This window comes from Petaurus breviceps, unplaced genomic scaffold, assembly GCF_028583685.1.
Source record: "Petaurus breviceps papuanus isolate PSGF00001 unplaced genomic scaffold, PetGlider_PUasm1.0 66, whole genome shotgun sequence".
Taxonomy (NCBI): domain Eukaryota; kingdom Metazoa; phylum Chordata; class Mammalia; order Diprotodontia; family Petauridae; genus Petaurus; species Petaurus breviceps.
In genome coordinates, this window is record NW_027186442.1 from 730,383 (window position 1) to 753,032 (window position 22,650).

Genomic DNA, 22,650 nt, shown 5'->3' on the forward strand with positions numbered 1-22,650 from the left:
CACACACACACACACACACACACACACACACACACACACACACACCCAGAAAATCCAAACAAACAGAAAATTCTAACACCCAGAGAAGAGAGAGTATCTAAGAGGTCAAGGTAGTTAACAGTGACATTCTGCAGAGAGGTCAAGAAGGATGAGTATGGAGAAGAAAGCTATTTTCAAAGGGTGTTTTACGTCCATTTGTTTGGATAGAACTATTAATGTTGCCTAAGCTTGCATTAGCTTTTGTTGGTCATGTCACACTCTTGGCTTATCGTGAGCTTATATTAAACTTAAATCTCTGCTTCTTTTTCAGCGTATAGCTTTTTAGTGAGTACTTATTCATTCCTGTGCAGTTTTTTTTTAACCCTCAGTATAGGACTTTACATTTATTTATATTAAATCTTTTCTTGTTGGCTTCAGTTTCATTATTCCAATTTGAGACTTTTTGAAATCTTCATTTTGTTGCAACATTAGATATTTCTTCAGCTTCTGGAAATGTAATAAGCATGTTTTCAATATATAAACCAGGTTGTTATGGAATAAGATTGGGCACTAAAGAACATTACTTTAGATGTCTTTCCAGGTTGGCTGTATTTATTAGTCAGGACTCTAGATGTCTGGTCATTTACTCAGCTCTGAATCTGTCAGTCAGAACTCATCTTCTGCCTTGCCATACTCTAGCCCTCATTTTTCATTTTGCATCACTAGTTGTGATATAGCCTAATGAATAGATCTATTTTATAGAAAAAAGGTATTTTAGACAGTAGCATAGTGGAAACATCACTGGAATGAGAATCAAGAGACCTACATTCTGCTTTTTTCTAGACATGTGACCTTGAGCATTGATTTCATCTCTTTGAATCTCAAGTGTCTTATCTATAAAATAAAATGAATTAGATAATACCCAATGGTTTTTCTAGTCCTAAAGTTCTCTTATTTTATAAATGACAGAGTTAAATATATAATCTTCTTTTTATAACTTTTACATTGATATCATTAGCATTTAGTTACTTGTTTTGCAGGGTAAATTGGAATATATAACATTATTGTTTTATGTCTCTTATTTGAAATTTGAGTAATTTAAATGCCTTTTTTTGGTGTTGTTGAAGAAGTTTGTTTCATTCAAGTCTTACCCACTTTGAATATGTTGTGATAGGTATCATCTTGTTTTGATTCATGAATATAGATTTGATTGATAGCACCATTATAAAGTAAGGGGTATATGTCCTGTACTCTAAGGATGCTATTGCTTTTAAGTGTGGGGTCAAAGGGATACTCAGAGTGGCTATCTGTTCCAGCTCCTTTATTTTATTTATAAAAAAACCAGAGAGCCAGAAAAGTGAAAACACTTGTCTAAGGACACACACATAATAACTAGCAGACCAGATATTTGAAGACAGATCTTCTGACTCCAAATCTAGTGACCTTTCTACTGTATCCTGTATGTTAAGTATTCAGAAAAATATAGAAGGTGAATGTGGTAGTCAAAGTAAAAACAAGAAATATGTATTTACAACTCAGTTAAGTTTTACAGTACATTTACTATGTAATATATAGTGAAAACTTTTATCTAGTTAGTATTCTATATTTTGATGCAATTTGCTGACATTTTATCAAGTTGGCTATTTTTTCCCTATTGTTGAAGCTGCCATATTGAATCTAGATATTAATGATTTGACATATTTTGATGTATGTGTTTTAACAAAAAAAAATCTAGCAGCTTTGGGGTAAAAAAGTATCTTCTTTTTAAAAGAGCTATTTCATGAAAATAATCATATGATTGGAATAATAGTGACTCCAAAAATGGGAAAAGATTACTGGCAAATCCATTGATATTGAATATACAGGATTCTCTCAGGTGGATAATATCCTTTTTAACTCTTGGTCAGGCTGGTTTAAGGCAGAAATTTAAAAGGAAGGTCATTGAAATAGTGTGTTAATTTCCAATAGAAAAATTGTTTTTCAAGCATTTGTGTTTAGGATATTTTATTAAGAACTTTTTCCTTAAAGAGGTAAGCATAATCTCTTAATTGCAAAGTGGATCACTGAGTTGCCTTTCTTCCATTGATTTTTTTGTTTGCTCTTAGTTATAGGTTTATGGTAATGGATCGCTTTGGAAGTGATCTTCAGAAATTGTATGAAGCTAATGCCAAAAGGTTTTCACGAAAAACTGTCTTGCAGCTAAGCTTAAGAATAGTAAGTGTTTGTAATACTGTGTAAGCTACTTTAAGTTCAGTACATGTCCTCTGCTGGTTGAAATTAGTATTACATTAATTTCTATTTGTTCATTTCTTAGCTGGATATTCTGGAATATATCCATGAGCATGAATATGTACATGGAGATATCAAAGCCTCAAATCTTCTTCTGAACTACAAGAACCCTGACCAGGTAGTTTTATAACTTTAATTTTTTTTCTATTTAAGACCTATTCAACAAATCAAGTTACTTTGAACTTTTGAACCCCAGCAGAAGTTTAACTTTTTAAAAGTGGATATAGTAATAATAATATTTCTACTTGACACTTTTATCTAGTTAGCATTCTATATTTTTGATGCAATTTGCTGACACTTTATCAAGTTGGCTATTTTGCCCTAAATAATGTTCAGGAAGAGTGCTTGCGAATACAAAATGAATTTCAAATAGCTATTTGGGGGTGGAAGCTTAAAATTATATAGTGCACCAATGAATTATGTTTGCCTGTCTGCTTTGTCACTTTTTCATTTCCTTTGTTCAAGAAATCCATCAAATGTAAGACTTCTCTTACTTGGAAAATTTGGTCTTTAACATGTTGATTATTCAAATCAGTTGTTTTACAGAAATATCTCAGCTGTCTAGTTTTTTATACTCTTTAGTGTCTAGAATTCAAATGTGTATTTCCATGGTCTCTTCCTTTCCCTCCACAATTTTTAACTTTGTTAGGAAAGAATAAAAACTAATATTACTGTACTTTTAATATAGTTGGCAGAATAGTAGTGAGGTCTAGATAAATTTCTTAAAAGTAACACTAGGTTGACATAGAGAAATGAAGAAATTTTAGATATAGAGTATGCTAATATATAAGCAATTATTTTAGTTGCCTAATTGATCTAAGAAAACATTTGCATTTTGACTCTCTGTATCATTATTCCTCATTTTATTTTACTATCTCTTCATTAATTCCAAGGGTCATAAAGGCATCCAAGCCCTCCTGTACCCATTACCAGCATTTAGCAGCTAATGCTATCTAGATGGATAATTGTGTGATACACATTACCCTTGTGCCACTAAAATCTGAAAACAAAACCCAACACACAACTCAAGCATATTATGGGGAAGTTATTGAAGCATATGAGTTTTTGCAAGGTGAAGTACAGCCAGTATTGTAACAACTCCTAGGATATGAATGCTGTAACATAGCACCTTCCTGTATTTCCCATTGATGTGCAATCAGTTATGGTCAGTCACAAAGCATTTATTATTTACAGACTGAGGATGTGCTACTGTTCTAAGATCTGGGGACAAAAGCAAAACAGTTCCTGTCTTCATGGAACTTTCATTTTAATGGGGGAGATAACATGTGTTCATATTAGTAAATACAAGGTACATAGGAAGCAGAGGAAAGGTATACTTGGATGGGAATGTTCTAGCAACTGGGGGAACCACAGATAGCTTCTAGAAAAAAAAGGTAGTACTTGAACTGATTCTTGAAGACAGCGAGGTATTCCAAGAGGCAGAAGTGTGGAGGGAAGGGCATTCCAGAAGTGGGGTTCAACCTGTGCTAATGGCTAGAGTTAAGCACCTGGACGGAATTTCAACAATTTTGATTGACTTGTAGGCTCAGTACACACTCAGGACTCTGTGCCCTTTTGTCAGCTTTAGTTGTAGATATATGGTTAAGGGAGTAAACTTATGGGAAGGTTTTCCAAATTAACCTAAAGATAATATACAGTCTTTGGAAGGCAGAGCTCATTTTAGGATGAGTAGACTACTTAGCCTGGATCCCAATAAATATAGTGAGAAAGATTTTGATAGAAGTTACTATTAGAGTGGAGAGAGGGGCACCTTGATTCAGTAGTACCTTGAATAGGGATGTTCAGGTTTGGTTTTAACAGTCTAAATTAGGTAGTGGTTGAAGAAAATAAAGGAGACCATTATATTACTTTTTACATATTATCCTGTACTGTTTGTTTCTGTTGAGACATTTTTGTGGTTGTCATAGAATTGATGTTAAGTCTTTCAAGCCATTTTGCTTTATATATAAAATTTTTAGGTCAGATACAAAATAGATAAGATTATGGATGATTTTGAAGCTTCTCTTAATCAAGATAGTATGATTAGAAATGGTACTTACTTTAAAGTTATAAAAGATATAATACAGTATGTAGAATGTATCTAGTTTCAATTTTTAATCAAATATGACATGGTATAATTTATTACATGGAAGTAATTTTATGAAACCACTGTCAGGAGGTTATTCCTTTTTAAAAAAAAATTCTTGATTAATTTGTTCCTGTTCCATTTTCACTCCCATTGAATTTCCTCATTTGCTCAATTGTATGCATCTTTCAAATGACTGGTTGGGGTTAGGGCCTTGGAACAGACCAAAGTTAAGTGGTCCACATGATATCAAGATCATGAACTCATTACTTCTGAGCTCTAATCTCCATGTTCTTCTCCTTCCTCCTTCTCTTTTCTCTACAATAAAAAGTAACTTTATGATGTATATTTTAGCATTTTTGTATAGGGGACATCATCTGTAAATCCTTTAGTTAAATTTTATAATCTATAAAGTATCATGTCAATTTTATTTTATAGAGCAGAAGAATCCTTTAAAGATTGTCTAGTCTAAGCTTCACGTTTTTTTTTTTACTCACAACTAACTTTTAATACTTTAGTTTCTTAAGGGGATGTGAAATTTCCTTCTGAATATGTACTGCTTTTTTGTTTCCGCCAGATTTTGAGTTACAAATTTTCTAAAAATATGGAACGCTTCACGAATTTGAGTGTCATCCTTGCACAGGGGCCATGCTAATCTTCTCTGTATCATTCCAATTTTAGTATATGTGCTGCTGAAGTGAGCACCTAAGCTTCACATTTTATACATAAGGAAACTGAGGCACAGAAATGCCAAGTGACTTTCCCAAAGGTACACAGAAAGTGGCAGAACTGCAATTCAAACCTAGGTCCTGTGGTTTCAAATTCACTACTCTTTTCATTTTACCATGCTGCTTATCACTTTATGAAGTGAATAGATATTGCATTTGTCTTATAAATCAGACTGAGAAACTGGATATATACTGTAGTAGTGACTCTCAAGCAGAATTAGAGTAAAAAAGTCTTTTTGGGTTGGGGAAAGAAACAAGTAATAGCAAATGATATCAGTCAACAGGTACTTATTAAGTATCTCCTATATATGTTCAACCTTGTGTCAGTCTCCATAGGAGATAGAAGAACAAAGTATGAAAGTGTGAGTTATAGTGCCTACCCTTGAGAACCTTATAATCTATTAGGGGAGATGAGACTATTAATAGATATGAAATAACTAGAGAATAGTATATAACACTATATCAAGTACTAAAGTATCATAATACAGTAGAAATTATTTTAGTTATTTGAGGCCTGTTTAAAATTTTTGGCAAGTAAAAAAACCACAAATTCACAGAAATTTTAATATTAAAACATTTATAAGCATTAGGAAAATAGGGACCCAGGGACTTTAGGTTAAGAAGGCAACATGAACTGGGCTTGGTGTTGTATACTTGTTTTTAAGGATTCTGAGGCTGAGGCTTGCTTAGGTTCAGGAGTTGTCATAGAGCTAAAATGTCTCTATTGTCTGCATAAGTTCAGCACTCATATATTGAGTCTTCCCCACCCCTGCCCAGAAGTGGAGGGCCACAAGACTGTCTAAGGAGGAGCAAACTGGCCCTGGTGGGAAAGATGAAGCAGGTTAAAGTTTCTGTGATGATTAGTATTGCGATTGGGCTTGTGGCTTGACATTGTAACTCTAGTCTGAGAGAGATAGGAAGAGTCAGTTTTCAGGAAAAAAAAAACAAAAGCAACATGAAATGATGTAGAGAATATCAGTTCTCCCAAATAAACTCCATAATATATCTGAAAAGGACCCAGAAAGACTAATGATAAAGAAAGGAACAGAAGGAAACTCTTTCATTTAGTTCAGAACTACACAAATAGATGCCCCAAAGCCAGCAAAGGCTGGCAGGGAAACTAGTGTGAGCTCAGGTAATTGTAGAAGCTGACTAAATAGAGAAGTTCTACCAGGGAAGCCAGTATGAACTCCAGTAAAAAGGTCTGGAAAGGTGGCAGAGGTGCTGACAAAGAGTATTATGGAGAAAACCATTGTGAGCTCAGACTAACAGACCAGAAATCATCCAGTGCTTTGTGGGGTAGAGTGGTAGATTCCAAGTTAATTATGGTTCTAATAACTGTGAACCTGAAACCTGTCTCTGGTCTGGCAGAACAGAAGTTCCCATTGTTCACTGCACAGGGAGAAAGGTCTGGGCCATGTACTCCTTGGAGCACTAGTAGCTAAATCAAGACAGAAGGGCAAGTCAGTGCCTGTGTGCCAGTTCTAGGGTAGCTATAGAGGAGGCCTGAGAACAACACGATCTCTTAAATCCCATGAAGCCTGTCAGGGGCAGAGCAGGGGATGGAACCAACTCCTTATTGGTGATCATACAGAAAGGAGACTGAGACCAGCTGAGGCAGGGACCTACCTTGAACCCCTAGGAAACTAAGAAAAGAAATTTAAGGATTAAGGCAGAGTGGAGACAAATATCAACTAACCTATCCATATTGGCAATGTCACAGCATCCAGAGTTTAGAAGGACAGGACCAAAGTGTCAGAGGAAATTGGCCTCAACATAAATTCCTAATCCCTAGTCCCAATGAAAATCTCACTTTCTATAGGAAGCCTTCTCTAATCCCTATTAACTCCAGTGCTTTCCCTCTTTTAATTATTTCCTATTCATAGCTTGCTTTGTATATTTGTATGTATTTCCCTCTTTTAATTATTTCCTATTCATAGCTTGCTCTCTATACATTTGTTTGCATGTTGTCTTGTCCATTAGACTGTGAACTCCTGGAGGGCAAGGAACGTTTTTTGCCTCTTTTTGTATCCCTAGCACCTAGCACGATGCTTGGCCCATAGTAGATGCTTAGTCAACATTTATATACTTGCACTGAATATGCACCATTAAGACTTCAGTTGGTTGCATGACTAAGATATAATCAAATCACAAACAAATTAGACCATGGAAAGAAGGATTCACTGTGTATAGGCAGGAATTCTTACTCAACAAAGTATAAAGAGGATCACAGGATAAAAAACCTGGGAACACTAAAATTTTATATTGCATTGTTTCACTGGGCCCTCATTGTGGCAAGGCAATCTTTTTACACCTCTGTATTTGATTTATTTCCCCCCCTCACCACAGGAGATTTTCCAAACCTTTTCATTGTTTCTTAAATCTCCTACAGCTCTCTCCTCTCACTTTGTCAACTGAGAACCTTGCCTCATTTTTCACTGAAAAGACTAAAGCCATTCACAAAGAGCTCCCTTTTCTCCTCTGTTCATCATGTCACATCATTCAACTATCATTCCATATCTCTTCTTCCTTTTGTGGTTAAACTCTTTGAGAAGGCCATCTATAATAGGTGCTCTCATTTCTTTTTTTTCTTACTCTCTTAACTCTTTATAGTATGTCTTCTGATCTCATCATTTAACTGAAATTACTCCCTCCATTTACTAATACTCTCTTAATTGCCAAATCTAATGGCTTTTCATCTGTCATCATCCCTTCTTTATCTGTCTGTTGCCTTTGATATTGCTGATCACTCTCTTCTCCTTGATACTCTTTTTAGGTGTTGGAGACACCAGTCTCCCCTGGTTCTCCAAATTTTTGCTTACTCCTCAATTTCCATTGCTGGATTTTTATCTAATTCATGCACATTAACTATGAGTGTTCTCCAGGGCTTTGGTCCTGGGCCTTCTTTTCTTTTCTTTAGCATCTCTTTACTATACTTCTGTTTACTGAGAAAGTGGCCTTATCAGTTCCAGTAGATCTGATTTTTATCTCTGTGCTTATGATTGATTCTCAAATCTTCTTATCTAACCCTAACCACATTTACACATTTCCTAGTCTATTGGACATCTCAAACTACTTTTTCCATAGTTGCCTTAAACTCAAAATATCCAAAACTGAACTAAATATATTCTGCCCTTCCCCTACCCTCCCCAATTCTCCCCTTTTCCTAACTTTCCTATTACTCTTAAGGGTACTGCTATCCTTCCACTGCTCCAGGCTTACAGCTTAAGTGTCATCCTCGACTCTACTCTTTCTTATTGCCCTCTCCCATCCAGTCATTTATCAAGTCCTATTGTTTGTATTTTTGTAATCTCCCCCTCCCCCTTCTTTTCTCTGACACTACCATTACTTTCTTGCAGGTCCTCATCACCTCATACCTGGATTATTACAATAGCTTTTTAGTTGGTCACCCTGCATCAGGTCTCTTCCCACTTCCATCTCTCTTCTGCTCAGCTGTCAAAATGATCTTAAAGTATGGTTTTGACCATGTCACTCTTCTACTCAATAAACTCCTTCTCAATAAACTCACCTTTTGAATCAAACGTAAAATACTTTGACTTAGTCTCTTAACCCCTTAGGCCTCTCCCACCTCCTGTGAATTCTGTGATTCAGTGCCATAGGCTTCTTTAGTGTTCCTCTCACATGCCATTCCATCTCCTGACTGAGCAATTTCACTATCGGTTCTTCAAGAAACCTTTCCCAGTTCTCCTTAGTGATGTATTCTCTCTATATCTTCTTTGTATGTAGTTGTACTGTTACCTCTTTTGTTAGATTGAATTCCTTGAGAACAGGGGCTATTTTTGACCTGTCTTTATATCTGCTGTGCTTAACCCTGTACCTAGTCTGAATAGAAGGGACTGGGGTCTTATCTTTAGATTTTCCTTAGTCCCTAGCAGATAGTTCTTCGTGTAGCAGTTATTTAATAAATTATTTTTGAATGAATGAATATTTTTGTATTTTGACTTAAGCTATCTTTTAGGGGTCCTCCTCCATGATAACCTATAGATGAATTCACCCTGGGAATATAATGACATTCCATTGTATTTTGCTTCTGGGTTTGTGTGTGTGTGTGTATTTAATTGGATTTAATCTTAGTGTGATATTTGGAAATTTCTAGGTATATTTAGTAGATTATGGCCTCGCTTACCGGTATTGTCCAGAAGGAGTTCATAAAGAATACAAAGAAGACCCTAAAAGGTGTCATGATGGAACCATTGAATATACAAGTATTGATGCACATAAAGGTGTGGGTAAGTAAATAACAATTAAGGTTAGTATTTTTAAAACTGCTAACATATTTTGAGCCCCTGTTTCTTTGATTTAGAACTTTTAAAAAATTGAATGACATAAGGCTGGCATTAGGTCACTTTTGTTTTTTAAAAAAGTTTTTTCAAATGGAGAAGGTTTTTTAACTGTGTGAAGGCTAGATGGCCCACTGCCTAGACCTGGAGTCAGGAAGACTTGAATTCAAATCCGGCTTCAGACATTTACTAGTCTTGTGACTCTGGGCAAGTCATTTAGCATCTACCTCAGTTTCCTTATCTTCAATATGAGGATAATAGTAGCACTAGAAGAATTGGTTTAATGATAAAATAAGATAATATTTGTTAATTGTTTTGTAAATTTTAAAGCACTATAAAAATGCTAGCTACTATTATTTTTTTCTGAAGATAACTTTCTTAGTTTCTTGAATTTTCTTTAAGAATTTGTTCACAGGGGCGGCCAGGTGGCTCAGCGAGTAAGAGCACTGGCTCCAGTGTTGGGATGACCTGGAGATCAAATCCCGGGCTCAGATACTCAGCACCACACCCAGAAATAACTGGGCGTGTAAGCTTGAGCAAGTTACTTAACCCAGATTGCTTAAAAAAAAAAAAGAATTTGTTCACAGTTTAACAAATGTGTCATATGTTAAAAAATAATTCTGACTTTAAGTCGCTTATGCATTTCCAGTTAGGTATTGTATAAAAAAGGTGAAGGTCTTTTAAAATGAAATTTCAATTAGTGTCTTTCGATAATCATAAATACTTGATCTATTCTGAATTCAGAAGAGTATAAATTGAAAACTGTACCTCTTAAAGAGCTTGATGATCTTTTGATTGCATCTATGTTTCCTAAGAGTAACACTGAAATCAGTGTATCAATAAAATCTTTTAAATTTTATTTCTTTGTGGGTTTGTGTATCTCAATGTTGTTTCTTGAAACATTACAGATTTGTGATACTCAGTGGCCCTATTACTTGAAGAGAAGTCAATTTTTATATTATCCCAATTTTTGCTTTAAATAATGCATGAAAATTTTTATAATAAAAGACTTCAGTTATATTCTTTTTTCTAGTTTATCTTACATATATTTGAAGTAATTACTTTAAAATGTTCAGCATGCCTAATTCTTGCTTTATATTTCAGCTCCATCAAGACGGGGTGACTTGGAAATACTAGGTTACTGCATGATCCAGTGGCTTAGTGGCCATCTCCCTTGGGAGGACAATTTGAAAGATCCTAACTACGTCAGAGATTCCAAAATTAGGTAGAGGAAAATGTGATTTTTTTTTTCCCTCAGACTGACTTGTAATAGAATTTTCTTTGGCACTTATATTTTTTAAAAGTTAAAATAGGCTAGAATATTTGGATTAAACTCTGTTTAACTGTTTAACAGTAACGTAATTGGGTAGACTTAGCATGTGCCCTTATTTATGTATGTTTTTTTAAGCAAAGCCATTAGCATATCTAGGATATCACATAATTCCATTTTAAATTTGCTATTTCACCTCATCTTGCTATTAACAATCTACTGAAGGATGAAACCTTAAACAGTTATTCATTCTTTGATCTTTCTCAGCTACCGAGAAAATATTGCAAGTTTGATGGACAAGTGTTTTCCTGAGAAAAACAAACCAGGTAGGAAGGTTTTTGTTTTGGGAAGAAAAAAATTGTGATAACTGTATAATTCCTCTTAATATCAGAAATTTCAGCAAAATATTATGAGAATAGAATTGTGGAAAGTAATCTTTTTTTTTTTCCAAATTTATTATAATTTAATTAACACATACAACAATCTTAAACACAAAATTTATGTAACACATAGATAATTTATAACTTATAAAAAACAACTATAGTAATAATACTAATGTGTTGGGTTGGCTTATTTTTTTGTGCAAATTTTTTTTCCCTTCCCTTTCTGCTTCCTACTTTCTCCCTAACTGACCAAGTTTTAAAAAATTCTGAAAAATAAAACTCTCAACATTTATACTTGTATAGTCCATCAAAACAAATTCTTCCACTGGTCATGTCTCAGAACGTATATCTTTTTCATCATCACTTATGTAACAGAAGGTCAGCAGCATGTTTCATTTTTATTCTTTTAGACTTATGGTTTGTCATTGGGTTGATCAGATTCCAAAGTCTTTTGAAGTTATTTCTTTATGTCCTTATTACATAGATTGTTATGGTTTTACTCACTTTACTCTACATCAATTCATGGGAGTCTTCTTAGTTTTCTCTGAAACTTTCCATTTTGTCATATTCTTAAGGCACAGTGAGATTCACTTACATTTATGTAGCTCATTTTGTTTAGCCACTTTGAAGTAACCTCTTAGTTTCCAGTTTTGGGCCAGGACAGCTGGGTATCACAGTGAACAGAGCACTGGAACTATAGTTAGGAAAACTTGAATTCAAATGCAGCCTCAGTTTCTTGATAGCTATATGACCGTGGCTGGGCAAGTAACATAACATTAGTCTGCCTTAGTTTCCTCAGCTGTAAAATAGAGTAATAGAACTTACCTCATAGAGTTGTGAGGATCAAATGAGAGAATATTTTTGAAGTGTTTAACATAGTTGTGGGTTCTTAATACATGCTTATTTTCTCCTTCCCTCCCACAAAAATTGCTACTATAAATATTTTTGTACATATAAAACCCTTTCCTCTTTCTTTGATGTATAGGTCACCTAGGCAGCTGGATGGCTCAGTGGATGGAGGCTGGGCCTGCCTAGAGTTAAGAAGATCTGAGTTAATACTCACCCTCAGATACATACTAGCTCTGTAAACCTGGGCAAGTTACTTTACCTCTGTATGCTTTAATCCACCAGAGAGGGAAATGGCAAACCACTCCAGAATCTTTGCCAAGAAAACCCTATGAACAGTATGGCCCAGAGGGTCACAAACATTTAGACTCGACTGAATGACTAAGCAATAGGTTACCTACTTGTAATATAGTTTGGTCAAAGCATGTATGTGTTTTAGTGACATTGTGGGCTTATTTCTAAATTGCTTTCCAGAAAGGTTGGACCAATTCCTAGCTCTATCAGTAGTACATCTGTTTTCCTGCAACTCTTCCAACTTTTGTCATTTTCTTCTTTTGTCATTTTTTGCTAGTCTGAGTATGAAGTTGAACCTCAAAATTGCTTTAATTTATCTAATTATTAGTGCTAAAATGCATTTTACTATGATCATTGATATTTCCGATGGTTGTTAATGGTTGCTGGATTTCTTCCTTTGAAAGTAGCCTATCCGTGTCTTTTGACCATTTATCTATTGGGAAATAGTTCTTTGTTTTATAAATTTGAATCAGTTCCTTATATTTGTTGGATATGAAAACTTTTAAACATACACTTCCTGCATAGCAGTTGTTTAATGATGTTAAGTAAATCCTAAGTCATTATACCATGTTTTGCAGCTAAAAATGGAATGTGGTCTAGTTCTTTCAAGAAAGAGAACCGAATATCATATTTTACCTTCCTGGTCACCAGTAATTGTTTTGCTGTGCTAATTTTAAATAATTGTCTATTCTTCAGGACAAGAATTGTATTTCCACTTGTTTACAGTGCTGATCAAGTGTAATGTTATTCACTTTTTTCCCTCTGCACATTTTCAAGTGTTCAGAATGCTCAGATTTACACATTAATTCAAATGTTATTTTAAAATTTCCACTCTACCTACCTTTGGCTACAGATTTGAATCCTTCAGTTTTTGAAAAGTTGTGTTGAATTCTTTCTTTCCTAGTACATTTAGTAGAACTCTTCAGTGGTGGGCTCGCTTGAGGCTCCTTTTGGCTAAAGCTGTTCTACCACCTGGGATTCTACCAAGTATCCTTCTGGTATCTTCTATTTGTTGTTATCACCAATTTTGCCTTATAAGTTTCTTATCCTCTACTAACCTTTGTGTTGAAAGCATAAGATTCTTCTGAGTTCTTGGAAGCTACCTTGTTTCTCTACTTCTCATCCTCAGCCTTGTATTTTTAGTTTCTTGAATTATTCACTCAATATCATTTTTGCTCAACTGGCTTCAAATATCAAGCGAAAGAGGATTGACATTAAACTGCAGCAAGTTCTGAACATTCTCAGATTTATTCCTAGACAAAATGGCAGCCTGGCTAGCAGTAGCATAAATAACAACCTTGTAAGATTGGTAACTTTGTTCAGGACTCTGACATTGATTAAGTACTAGAGAATTTCTAGATCTTGGAGATGGAAGTAGAGCCACCCACCAAGTCATGGGTCTGTCACTTAGTTAATCATCCCTTGAGACCTTTTCATGGTGTCCGGTGGACACCAGTATAATGACTTTTTATTATTTTATTATTATAAAAAGTATTCCCTTTATAAACATACATACACAGATATATACCCATATGTGTACATCATACATGCGCATACATATAGCCAACATTTGATTACTCTAAAGCTAATCATTCCCTTTATATGCAAGGTAGATTTTTTTTTCTGTAGTTCTTTTTGGAAATCTTTTTTTTTTCTTATGTATGCTTTTAGTAGAAGTCACAAAACTTATTAGCAAATAACTTTTCTAAATGATTTAACTGGGAAGTAAGGATAGAAGTAAGCATTAGAATTGTTGGGAAATAAAATTTTTGGATTATTTATAGTTTGCTTTTTTTTTTATCCCACTTTAATGTTGGCTCCATTCTGCCTTCCCCCTTTTTTGAAAAAAGATGATAGAGTTTGATTAACAGTATCTATCTATTATTGAGGTAATATGTTTCAGCTCCACTGCCCCACTTTTCTTCCCCTATCTCTGGTCTAAATCTCTGATTCTTCAAAAAATCCTCCTTTCATAATCTACTCTCTGAGGTTGACATTTGTTTTCCTTGTGACTGTTCTCACACTCATACTAGTCTTAAGTTCCCCTCTTTCTGTCCTGTGTTTTGTTCTATTGAATTTAATATATTTCTAGGGTATATATGGGTGTGTGTGTGTGTGTGTGTGTGTTTGTGTGTGTTTGCATTTGCTTTCTTTTTGGAGGGGGGAGGGCCAGGCAGTTGGGATTAAGTGACTTGCCCAAGGTTACACAGTTATTAAGTGTTAAGTACCTGAGGCTGGATTTGAATTTAGGTCCTCCTGACTCCCGGGCATGTGCTCTATTCACTTCGACACCTAGCCACCCCTGCATTTGTATTTTCAATTCTCCTTTGTCTCATTCAGGTAAGAGTGAGGACTATGTGATTCTAGTCCTCCATCATTTCTTCCATGTACCTTCTCACATCCCATCCCTGTTATGAAAAATAATCCCCTTGATCCTTTTTTGTCCCCTAAACAATTCCTTTCATCTTTTTGTTTATCTCTTTTTTTTTTTTTACTTTATCAAATGCTTTAACTTCTAGTTTACATCATTCATTTCTACAAGATTTTGAGTTACAAAATTTTCTTCCCGTTTTTCCCCTATCCACCACCTCAACATAGTGATCCCACTGGATATCCCCTCTTCCAATCTGCTCTCTCCCATATCTTCTCCCATACTCCCTCCAATTTTCCAGTTGTGCATGGTGGATCTCTATGCCCCACTGCTTGTATATCTTATTTCCTAGTTACATGTAAAATAATGTTAATAATAGCATATATATATTTTTAAACATTTGAATTTAAAACTTTGAATTCCAGATTCATTCCCTTCTTCCCTTGTCACCCACCCTTACTAGGAAGATAAGCAATTCAATATAGGTTGTACATATGTAGCTATGCAAAACATTTCCATAGTGGATATATTGTAAAAGACTGACCATATTTCCCTCCCTCCTATCCCACTTCCCACTTGTTCTATTCTCTGCTTTGATCCTGTCCCTTTTCAAAAGTGGGTGCTTCCAACTTCCCTCCTCCCCAGCCTGTCCTCCTTTCCATCATTCCCCCTCTCATCTCCTTCCCCTCTACTCTCCTGTAGGGTGATACCCTATTTAGTGTGTATGTCATTCCCTCCCCAAGCCAAATTCAATGAGAATAAGGTTGACCCATTCCCTTTTGCCTTCCTGTTCTTCCCCTCCATTGTAACTGTTTTTCCTTGCCTCTTCTGTATGAGATAGTTTACCTCATTCCGTGTCTTCCCATATCCTCTTATTATATTCCTCTCTCATCTCTTAATTTCACCTTTTAACTATCATCCCTTCCTATTAAATTTGTCCTGTGCCCTCCATCTATGTATACCTGTACCCCTCAGACTGGTGGCTTGGTACCCCTACAATCTGCAGGCCAGGAGCTCTGGAGAATTCATGTAGTGGCGGCTACATGACTGCAGCACCTCAGTGGCTTCTCCCTCCGGGGGTAAAGGCCTGACCGCTCACTTGGACTACTGGATCCCCAAATCCACACTGCACTGACCTCTTACTTTGTCCTTAGCATCTATGTGTTGATAATTCTGGAAACTGACACAGCTGCTGGTGATCTGAAGTCCCTCCAGCTGGGGACTGGTTGTGGCTGCCTTGAGGCTAAAACCTCCGGCTCCAGTGGGGCTGGGCTCACCTCCTGGAGGGCTGTGCTGGCCCCTTCCTGCCAGCCTGCTGGACTGTCTTTAGAGGGAGGTTAGCTTCTCTGTCATTTTGTGGGTTCTGTAGCTCCAAAGTTTGTCTAGAGTAATTTTTTACATGAAATGGAGAGGTAGAAGCCAGAGCCTCAAGGAAGTCCTTTTTCTACTCTGCCATCTTGACTCCACCCCCCTTGTTTACCTCTTTTAAGATCATCAAAACATTAAAACTTCCCTCAGTCCAACTGTTACTCTTATTTAACTTCTTCATTGCCCCTTTGAAGATATTAAGGTTTTGGAAAGCATTTATTTCTTCTGTCTCTAATTAGAACATTAGAATTTCATCATTGTGTAGCTTCTTCCAATTGCTGGAATTTAAATTTCTCTTGACTCTTTTGTTTGCATTTCACAGCTTTTACTCAGCTCTGGTGTTTTCATTGGGAATACTTGAAAGTCCTCTGTTCATTTCATGATCCATTTTTTCCCCTTTAGGATTTATACTTAGTTTGCAGGATGAGTTCTTTCTGGTTTTAAGATTTCATGTTTTGTCTTTTCAAATCTTATTTCTCCCCAGACTTTCATGTTGTTTATGGTAGTGGCTGCTCAACCTTCTGTGATTATAACTTTGTTTCCTTAGAATTTGAGCTCTTTTTTTTCTGGCAGCTTGCAGTATTTTTTATTTGATGTAGAAGTTCTGATTTTTGGTTATGACATTCATCAGAGTTTTCATTTTGGGGTTTCTTTCAGGAGCTGAATTTATTTTTATTTTACCTTTTAGTTCTAATAGTTCTATGGTCAGATATTTAAAAAAATTTTAAAAATATGATACTTGACTGAGTTTTTTTGTTGTTGTGATTTTCAGGGAGTTTGATTCTTAAATTATCTTCCTTTGTCACTTGCTTCTGATTGTAGTTGCTTTACATTTTTTCAGTATTTTTACTTTATCCTAATATTTATTTATTATCTCATGGAGTCACTGATTTCCATTTGGGCCCATTTAACTTTTAAGGTGTCCTCTGCATGGGTAAAGTTTACCAATTTTAAGAATTAAGTTATTCCCCTATCAGTTGTTACCTTCTTATTCAGTTGATAATCACTTATTAAGTTTGTTGTTTCATTCTTTCTACTTTTTTTGGCCAAAAAAAAGTAGCATAGTGTCTGACACATAGTTAAGTACTTAATATTTAATTGATTCTGAAAAAGAAACATCCATCTAAGGAAGGATTTATCTACACCAAAAAAATTACTGATCCCCAAACTAGTGAAGTAAATAAAAGTATACAAACAATACAGATTCATCCTTTAAAAAAAAATAAGCAGATCCAGAGAAATATCTGTAATCCCCACAACCTTTCCATAAAAAATAGCTCAACGTGCTCACTACTGAATCCATTTAGTCTACAAATCTCTTTCAAGAATTCCCTCTTTTGGGGTGGCCAGGTGGTGCAGTGAGTAAGAGCACTGGCCCCAGCATCGGGAGACCTGGGATCGGTTCTGGCCTCAGATACTTGGCACCCACACAAAATAACTGGCTGTGTAACCTTGAGCAAGTTACTTAACCCCAATTACTTAAAAAAAAGAAAAAGAATTCCCTCTTTAAATACAAAACTTTATAGAGTGATTTACTCTTTTATATGGCCAAGATACACACACACACACACACACACTCTCTCTCCCTCTCTCTCTCTCTCTCTCTCTCTCTGAGGTTTTCTTTTTTATGTTCCTTGTAATTGTTGTAGAGTTATTCTTTTCTTTTTGTTTGAACTCCTGGACATTTTAGAATGTGTAATAATCTCTTTGCCTTCTGTTAACTCACATCTTCCATTTTATTTCCTGATTTCAGACTTTGTTCCAGGGTCAACTTTACCCTGTCTCGTTCTCTTTTTAGAGTTGGTGTGATCAGTTATTGTGTTTTTGACTTTGATTAACTGGGTTTTCTGCTTGCTGTGGTGTCTTCATTCAGAATGCTGGTAGATTTGGAGCTCCCCTGGATGTTCTAGCTTCAGAGCCCACCACTGTTGTGCTATGAACTCTTGGAGCTCCTAGAGTGTCTGGGTCTGAGTGTTGCTATCCTGTCGTTGGTGCTGTTGACTTTGGGCCTCCATTTTTCTCCTTAAAGTGTTGCAGGCTTCCAAGAAACCTGGAACTTCCTTTTGCAATCCTTCCAGTCTTCCTAGCCCTGGGTACAAATTTTCAGACTTTAGGTGCCCCTATTAGCTTTCTTGGTAGATTGTTTTGACTTTGCCCTCATCTTCTGGATGTCTTTCTATGTGAGAATCAGACTGGATAAAAGCATTTACTTTTATTTTATTTTATGGTATTTTCCTTTGGATTTCTTGGTCATTGTTTAATTTGTGCCTATTTTAGGTCTTTGCTGGAGTACATGTGCAAGAATTAGCCTTCCCTGAGATAGTTTATTTAGCCATTTTAAACAGGAAGTTCCATTATTTAGCATTTATAACTTTTCTCAACCAGGCCCTGACTTACCTTTCCAATTTTATTTCAAATTATGTGTACAGGTTGTTTCTACTGCTGGAAAATAAGCTCTATCACTATCCTCTTCACCTGGTATCCATTTTGTATTTACTAATATATGTACATGTTTTTTCCCTGATGGAATATAAACTCTGTGAAGGCAAGGACTTTGAATTTTGTCTTTTTGTCACTGGCGCCTAGTACAATGCCTGGAACAAACAAAGAACATGTTTATTGTGTGCTTCATAATTGATTATTTTAGTAAATGGCATAATATAATGGTCATTTAGACCTAATTTCTGCCAGACTGCTTTTTGGTTCTCCAATCAATTTTTGTTGAATAAATTGCTGTTACCCCAGTAATTGGTGTTCTTGGGTTTAACAAGCACTACACTATTGTGTTCAGTGTTTTCTGGAGCTTGTTTACTTAATCCCTTCCGTGGATTAGCTTTCCTATTTTTGGTAATAAGTACTTTATTTAGTTTAAAAAAATGTGTTTTTGGGGCGGCTAGGTGGCGCAGTGAATAGAGCACCTTCCCTGGAGTCAGGAGGACCCGAGTTCAAATCTGGCCTCAGACACTTCACACACTTACTAGCCATGTGACTTTGGGCAAGTCACTTAACCCCAATTGCCCTCCAAAAAAAGCAAAAAAAAATGTTCTTATAACTCTTAAAACTTTCCTGTTATTTCTATAAAAGTGTTTTTAATAGTCTTCTTTTTATTGATGTCTCAACTGTAGCATGGTTTTTAGAACATAAGGGAAAATACATTTTTTCCTAATTTATTAACCCTACAGTTCCTGAATCCAAATTGTACTTTTTTCTCAGTAAGTGAATTTTTAAAATTCGGGGAATTTTTTTCAAATATATTAATGTCTTGAACATATATTATATATTAATATATTAATGCACAGAACTCTAAATATGATAAATTTAATCATGTTGAAAAATACAATAAATTATATTGGCAAATGATTGCATTGGTTATGGTTAAGATGAATAAGTTAAGAAAGAAAAATGTGATTTATTTTTATTTTAGATGAAATTGCTAAGTATATGGAAGAAGTGAAATTATTGGGCTACACAGAAAAACCTCATTATCAGAATTTACGAGAAATTCTTTTGCAAGGGTTAAAGGCTACAGGAAATAAGGATGATGGCAAACTGGACTTGTGTATCTTGGAAAATGGAGATTTACTAACAAAAATAGGACCAAAGGTAATTTCTCTTATGATATAAATTATTTTTTGTATGTTTAAAAATAGTTATTGATGGTTTTGAAATTAGTTTTCATAACTGTAGAAGCACTGTGGGAGAATGAGAGATTTAGTCATATTTTTTCTTCAATAAGTAGGTTATTGACTAGTCAAATCTTTATTTTTATAATTTATAAGGGGAGGCATTTGTTATCTTAATATTCTATGTAATTGTCCATAATCATTTGTTTAAAAGATAACTCTGTGTATAAACAGTTACTTACTAAGTATATATTACAGAAATTGTTATATTCTTATTCACCTCTGCCAAAATTGAAGGTCCTAACATTTTAGGTTGAATTCAGCACCCTTGCAAAGATAGAGACTTTAACGAGCTTCTTAGAAATTCATTACTGTCTGTATGTGTATTAGTTCTCCTGAACTGTTCCTTCCTGCTCATCTTGTTTCCTCTTGTAGGGATTATGGAATGTTTATCATTTGTTCTTTATGATTTTGTGTTCCTCAAAAACAAATTACTCTATAAAGTTTTGTATTTAAAGAGGGAATTCTTGAAAGATTTGTAGACTAAATGGAGTTAGTAGTGAGCACTTAGAGCTATTTTTATGGAAACGTTGTGGGGATTGCAGATATTTCTCTGGATCTGCTTATTATTTTTTTTAAAGGATGAATCTGTATTGTTTGTATATATTTACTTAAGTAGTTTGGGGATCAGTAATTTTTTTTGGTGTAGGTAACTCCTTTCTTAGATGGATGTGAGTTTCTTTTTCAGAATCGATTAAATATTAAGTACTTACTATGTGTCAGACACTATGCTAGGGTATCAGCACAATAAAATGGAATAATTTCTACTTGCAAGGAGCTTTCCTTCTAATGTAATTTAAGAAAAGTTTATCTCTCTATGGCTGACTTGGGAGGAGCTTTTTTAACAAGGGTGTGTTCCTTGAAACACAGACATACTTGGCACACACTTGGTTTAGTACCTGCCAGAATTTGTGTCCTGTTAGCACAGCCTTTGAAAACAAAGTGTTGCCACCATACAGTGATGAGATATTAGAATAGGACTTTTGTGGAGTGTGTTTATGTATTTATTATGTGTGTTTGTGTAATATATTATTATAACATGTAGTAATGTATATTATGTATAATGTAATATACACATTTGCATAAATATATGCTATATACACGCATGACCTTTTCTTTGAGACAGTATACTGTATTAAAAGATATTCAAAATTATACTGAGAGCCAGAAAGCTAATATATCACTTTTGACAAAAAAGTTAATGATTTAGCTAAGAAGCTATAGATTTTACTTATTTGGGCAAAAGGACCACATATATTTTTACTTAAGTGTATATGTGATTTCACCTATGTGACTGTCTTGTGTTGGTGCAGGTCACAACTCTTCTGTGATTTATCATTCTATGCTACGTATTTTTGTCCATATCCCTCTATAGATTCTTCTTTATATTTTATCTACTCATGGAGGCCTTCCTCTGTTTTTTAAAATATTTCATGGAAACCAATCTCTCCCCACTCCAATGCATCTTCCACTCAGTTGATCTATCTAAAATACAGGTCTGACCATGTCATATCCCTGTTTAATAAACTCCAGTGGTTCACTGTTCTCTAGGATCAATTATAAAATCCTCTGTTTAATGTTTAAAACCTTTCATAATCTTCTGCCTTCCAGTCCCCCACTACTCCTCCGAATACTTTTCCAGTATTATGGCCCTTCTTATAGTCTGTGATCCAAATGACACTGGCCTCCTTGCTTGAACAATAAACTCCTATCTCTGAATTCTGGGCTTTGTCATCAGCTTTATGCCATGCCTGGAATGCTCTTTATCATCTATGCCTTGTGTCTTCCTTCAGATTCCAACCAAAAATCCTACCTTTTACAGAAAGCTTTCCCCAGTCCCCCTGAATTCTAGTGTCTTTCCTCTATTGATTATCTTTAATTTATCCTATAGATAGTTTGTTTTTACGTAGTTGTTTGCATATGGTGTTGGCCATTTTACTGAGAGTTCTTTGAGAGCAGAGGCTGTCTTTTGTCCTTCTTTGTATCCTTAGTGCTTAGCACAGTACCTGGCACAAAGTAAGCATTTAATAAATATTTATTGACTGATTGACTTAAGCAGTGTGTCACTTTTGCTACATGATTGACCTATCTCTTTTGCTCCTGCTCTTATACACAGATGTCCATCTAACTATAACTACTGTAGATTTTGTAAATTACTTTCTGCTCAGATCATATCACTCAACTAGATAGTGGCTATAAAAAATATAATAGGTGGGTGGAGCCAAAATGGCAGAGAAAAGATATCAACTCCCCTGAGTTCTTCCCCAAACCCATCCAAACACTTATAAATAATTCCATAAAGCAGTTCTTGGAGCAGTAAAACCCACAGAAGGATGAAGTGAAATAATTTTCCAACCAAACACAACTGAGAAGTTCAGCAGGATAGGTTTGTTGCACCTGAGTGAGAGTGGAGCCCACTCCAGCACACTGTGCCAGCACAGATCAGGCCCCAGCAAACCAGTGGCCACAGCTGCTTCTGGTGCTCTCAGCTCACACACAGTAAAGTGCTTAAACACCTGGTTGGAAGATTATTGCTGGGATCTCTTTGCTAGCACTGAGGCAGGACTGTTGCTTTGCCTGTTCTTGGATCCAGGTCCAGTCCTGGCTGACAGTCCCAGGGCAAGGAGGAGCACTAGCACAGCAGAGCTTGTGCTACAGTGGAACCAGGGACCCTCATCACAGTTCCAGGGCAGAGAAGAGTGCTTGTGGTCACTCACAGATCAGAGTACAGGCCAGGACAGTGATAAACACACCTCTGCTTAAATCATAAAACCTTGGAATAACTGAAAACTTACAGGTCCCATGAATTTTTTTCTGGAAAAACTTGGGACAGTGCACCCTCTGCCCTGGAAGTAGAACTCTACTTTAGTAAGGAGTTACAAGTCAAGAAATAGATGGGGAAAATGAGCAAACAACAGAAAAAAAATTCTGACCATAGAAAGTTACTGTTGTGACAAGGAAGATTGCTGCTGCATGCTTTGCAGTTTTTACTTTGTTCTTGAAGAGAACTGTGACATCAAGGAGGTGACATGCAAGTGAATTGGATTTAAGT

The 22,650-nt window shown here is 35.6% G+C and overlaps 1 protein-coding gene and 1 non-coding gene across 2 annotated transcripts in view; one reads left to right on the forward strand and one right to left on the reverse strand.

Annotated features, from left to right (window-relative positions):
- Positions 1-22,650, forward strand: part of LOC138173873 (serine/threonine-protein kinase VRK1) — a 142,523-nt gene that overhangs the window by 90,835 nt on the left and 29,038 nt on the right. The window contains exons 6-11 of the mRNA XM_069103951.1: positions 2,085-2,193; positions 2,294-2,386; positions 9,200-9,332; positions 10,488-10,608; positions 10,921-10,979; positions 19,340-19,518. Coding sequence (XP_068960052.1) covers positions 2,085-2,193; positions 2,294-2,386; positions 9,200-9,332; positions 10,488-10,608; positions 10,921-10,979; positions 19,340-19,518 — 694 coding nt within the window. The remainder of the gene's footprint in view (positions 1-2,084; positions 2,194-2,293; positions 2,387-9,199; positions 9,333-10,487; positions 10,609-10,920; positions 10,980-19,339; positions 19,519-22,650) is intronic.
- LOC138173891 (U6 spliceosomal RNA) lies at positions 4,953-5,059 on the reverse strand. Its single transcript, XR_011171564.1, has one exon. It is a non-coding gene; the product is annotated as a U6 spliceosomal RNA (small nuclear RNA).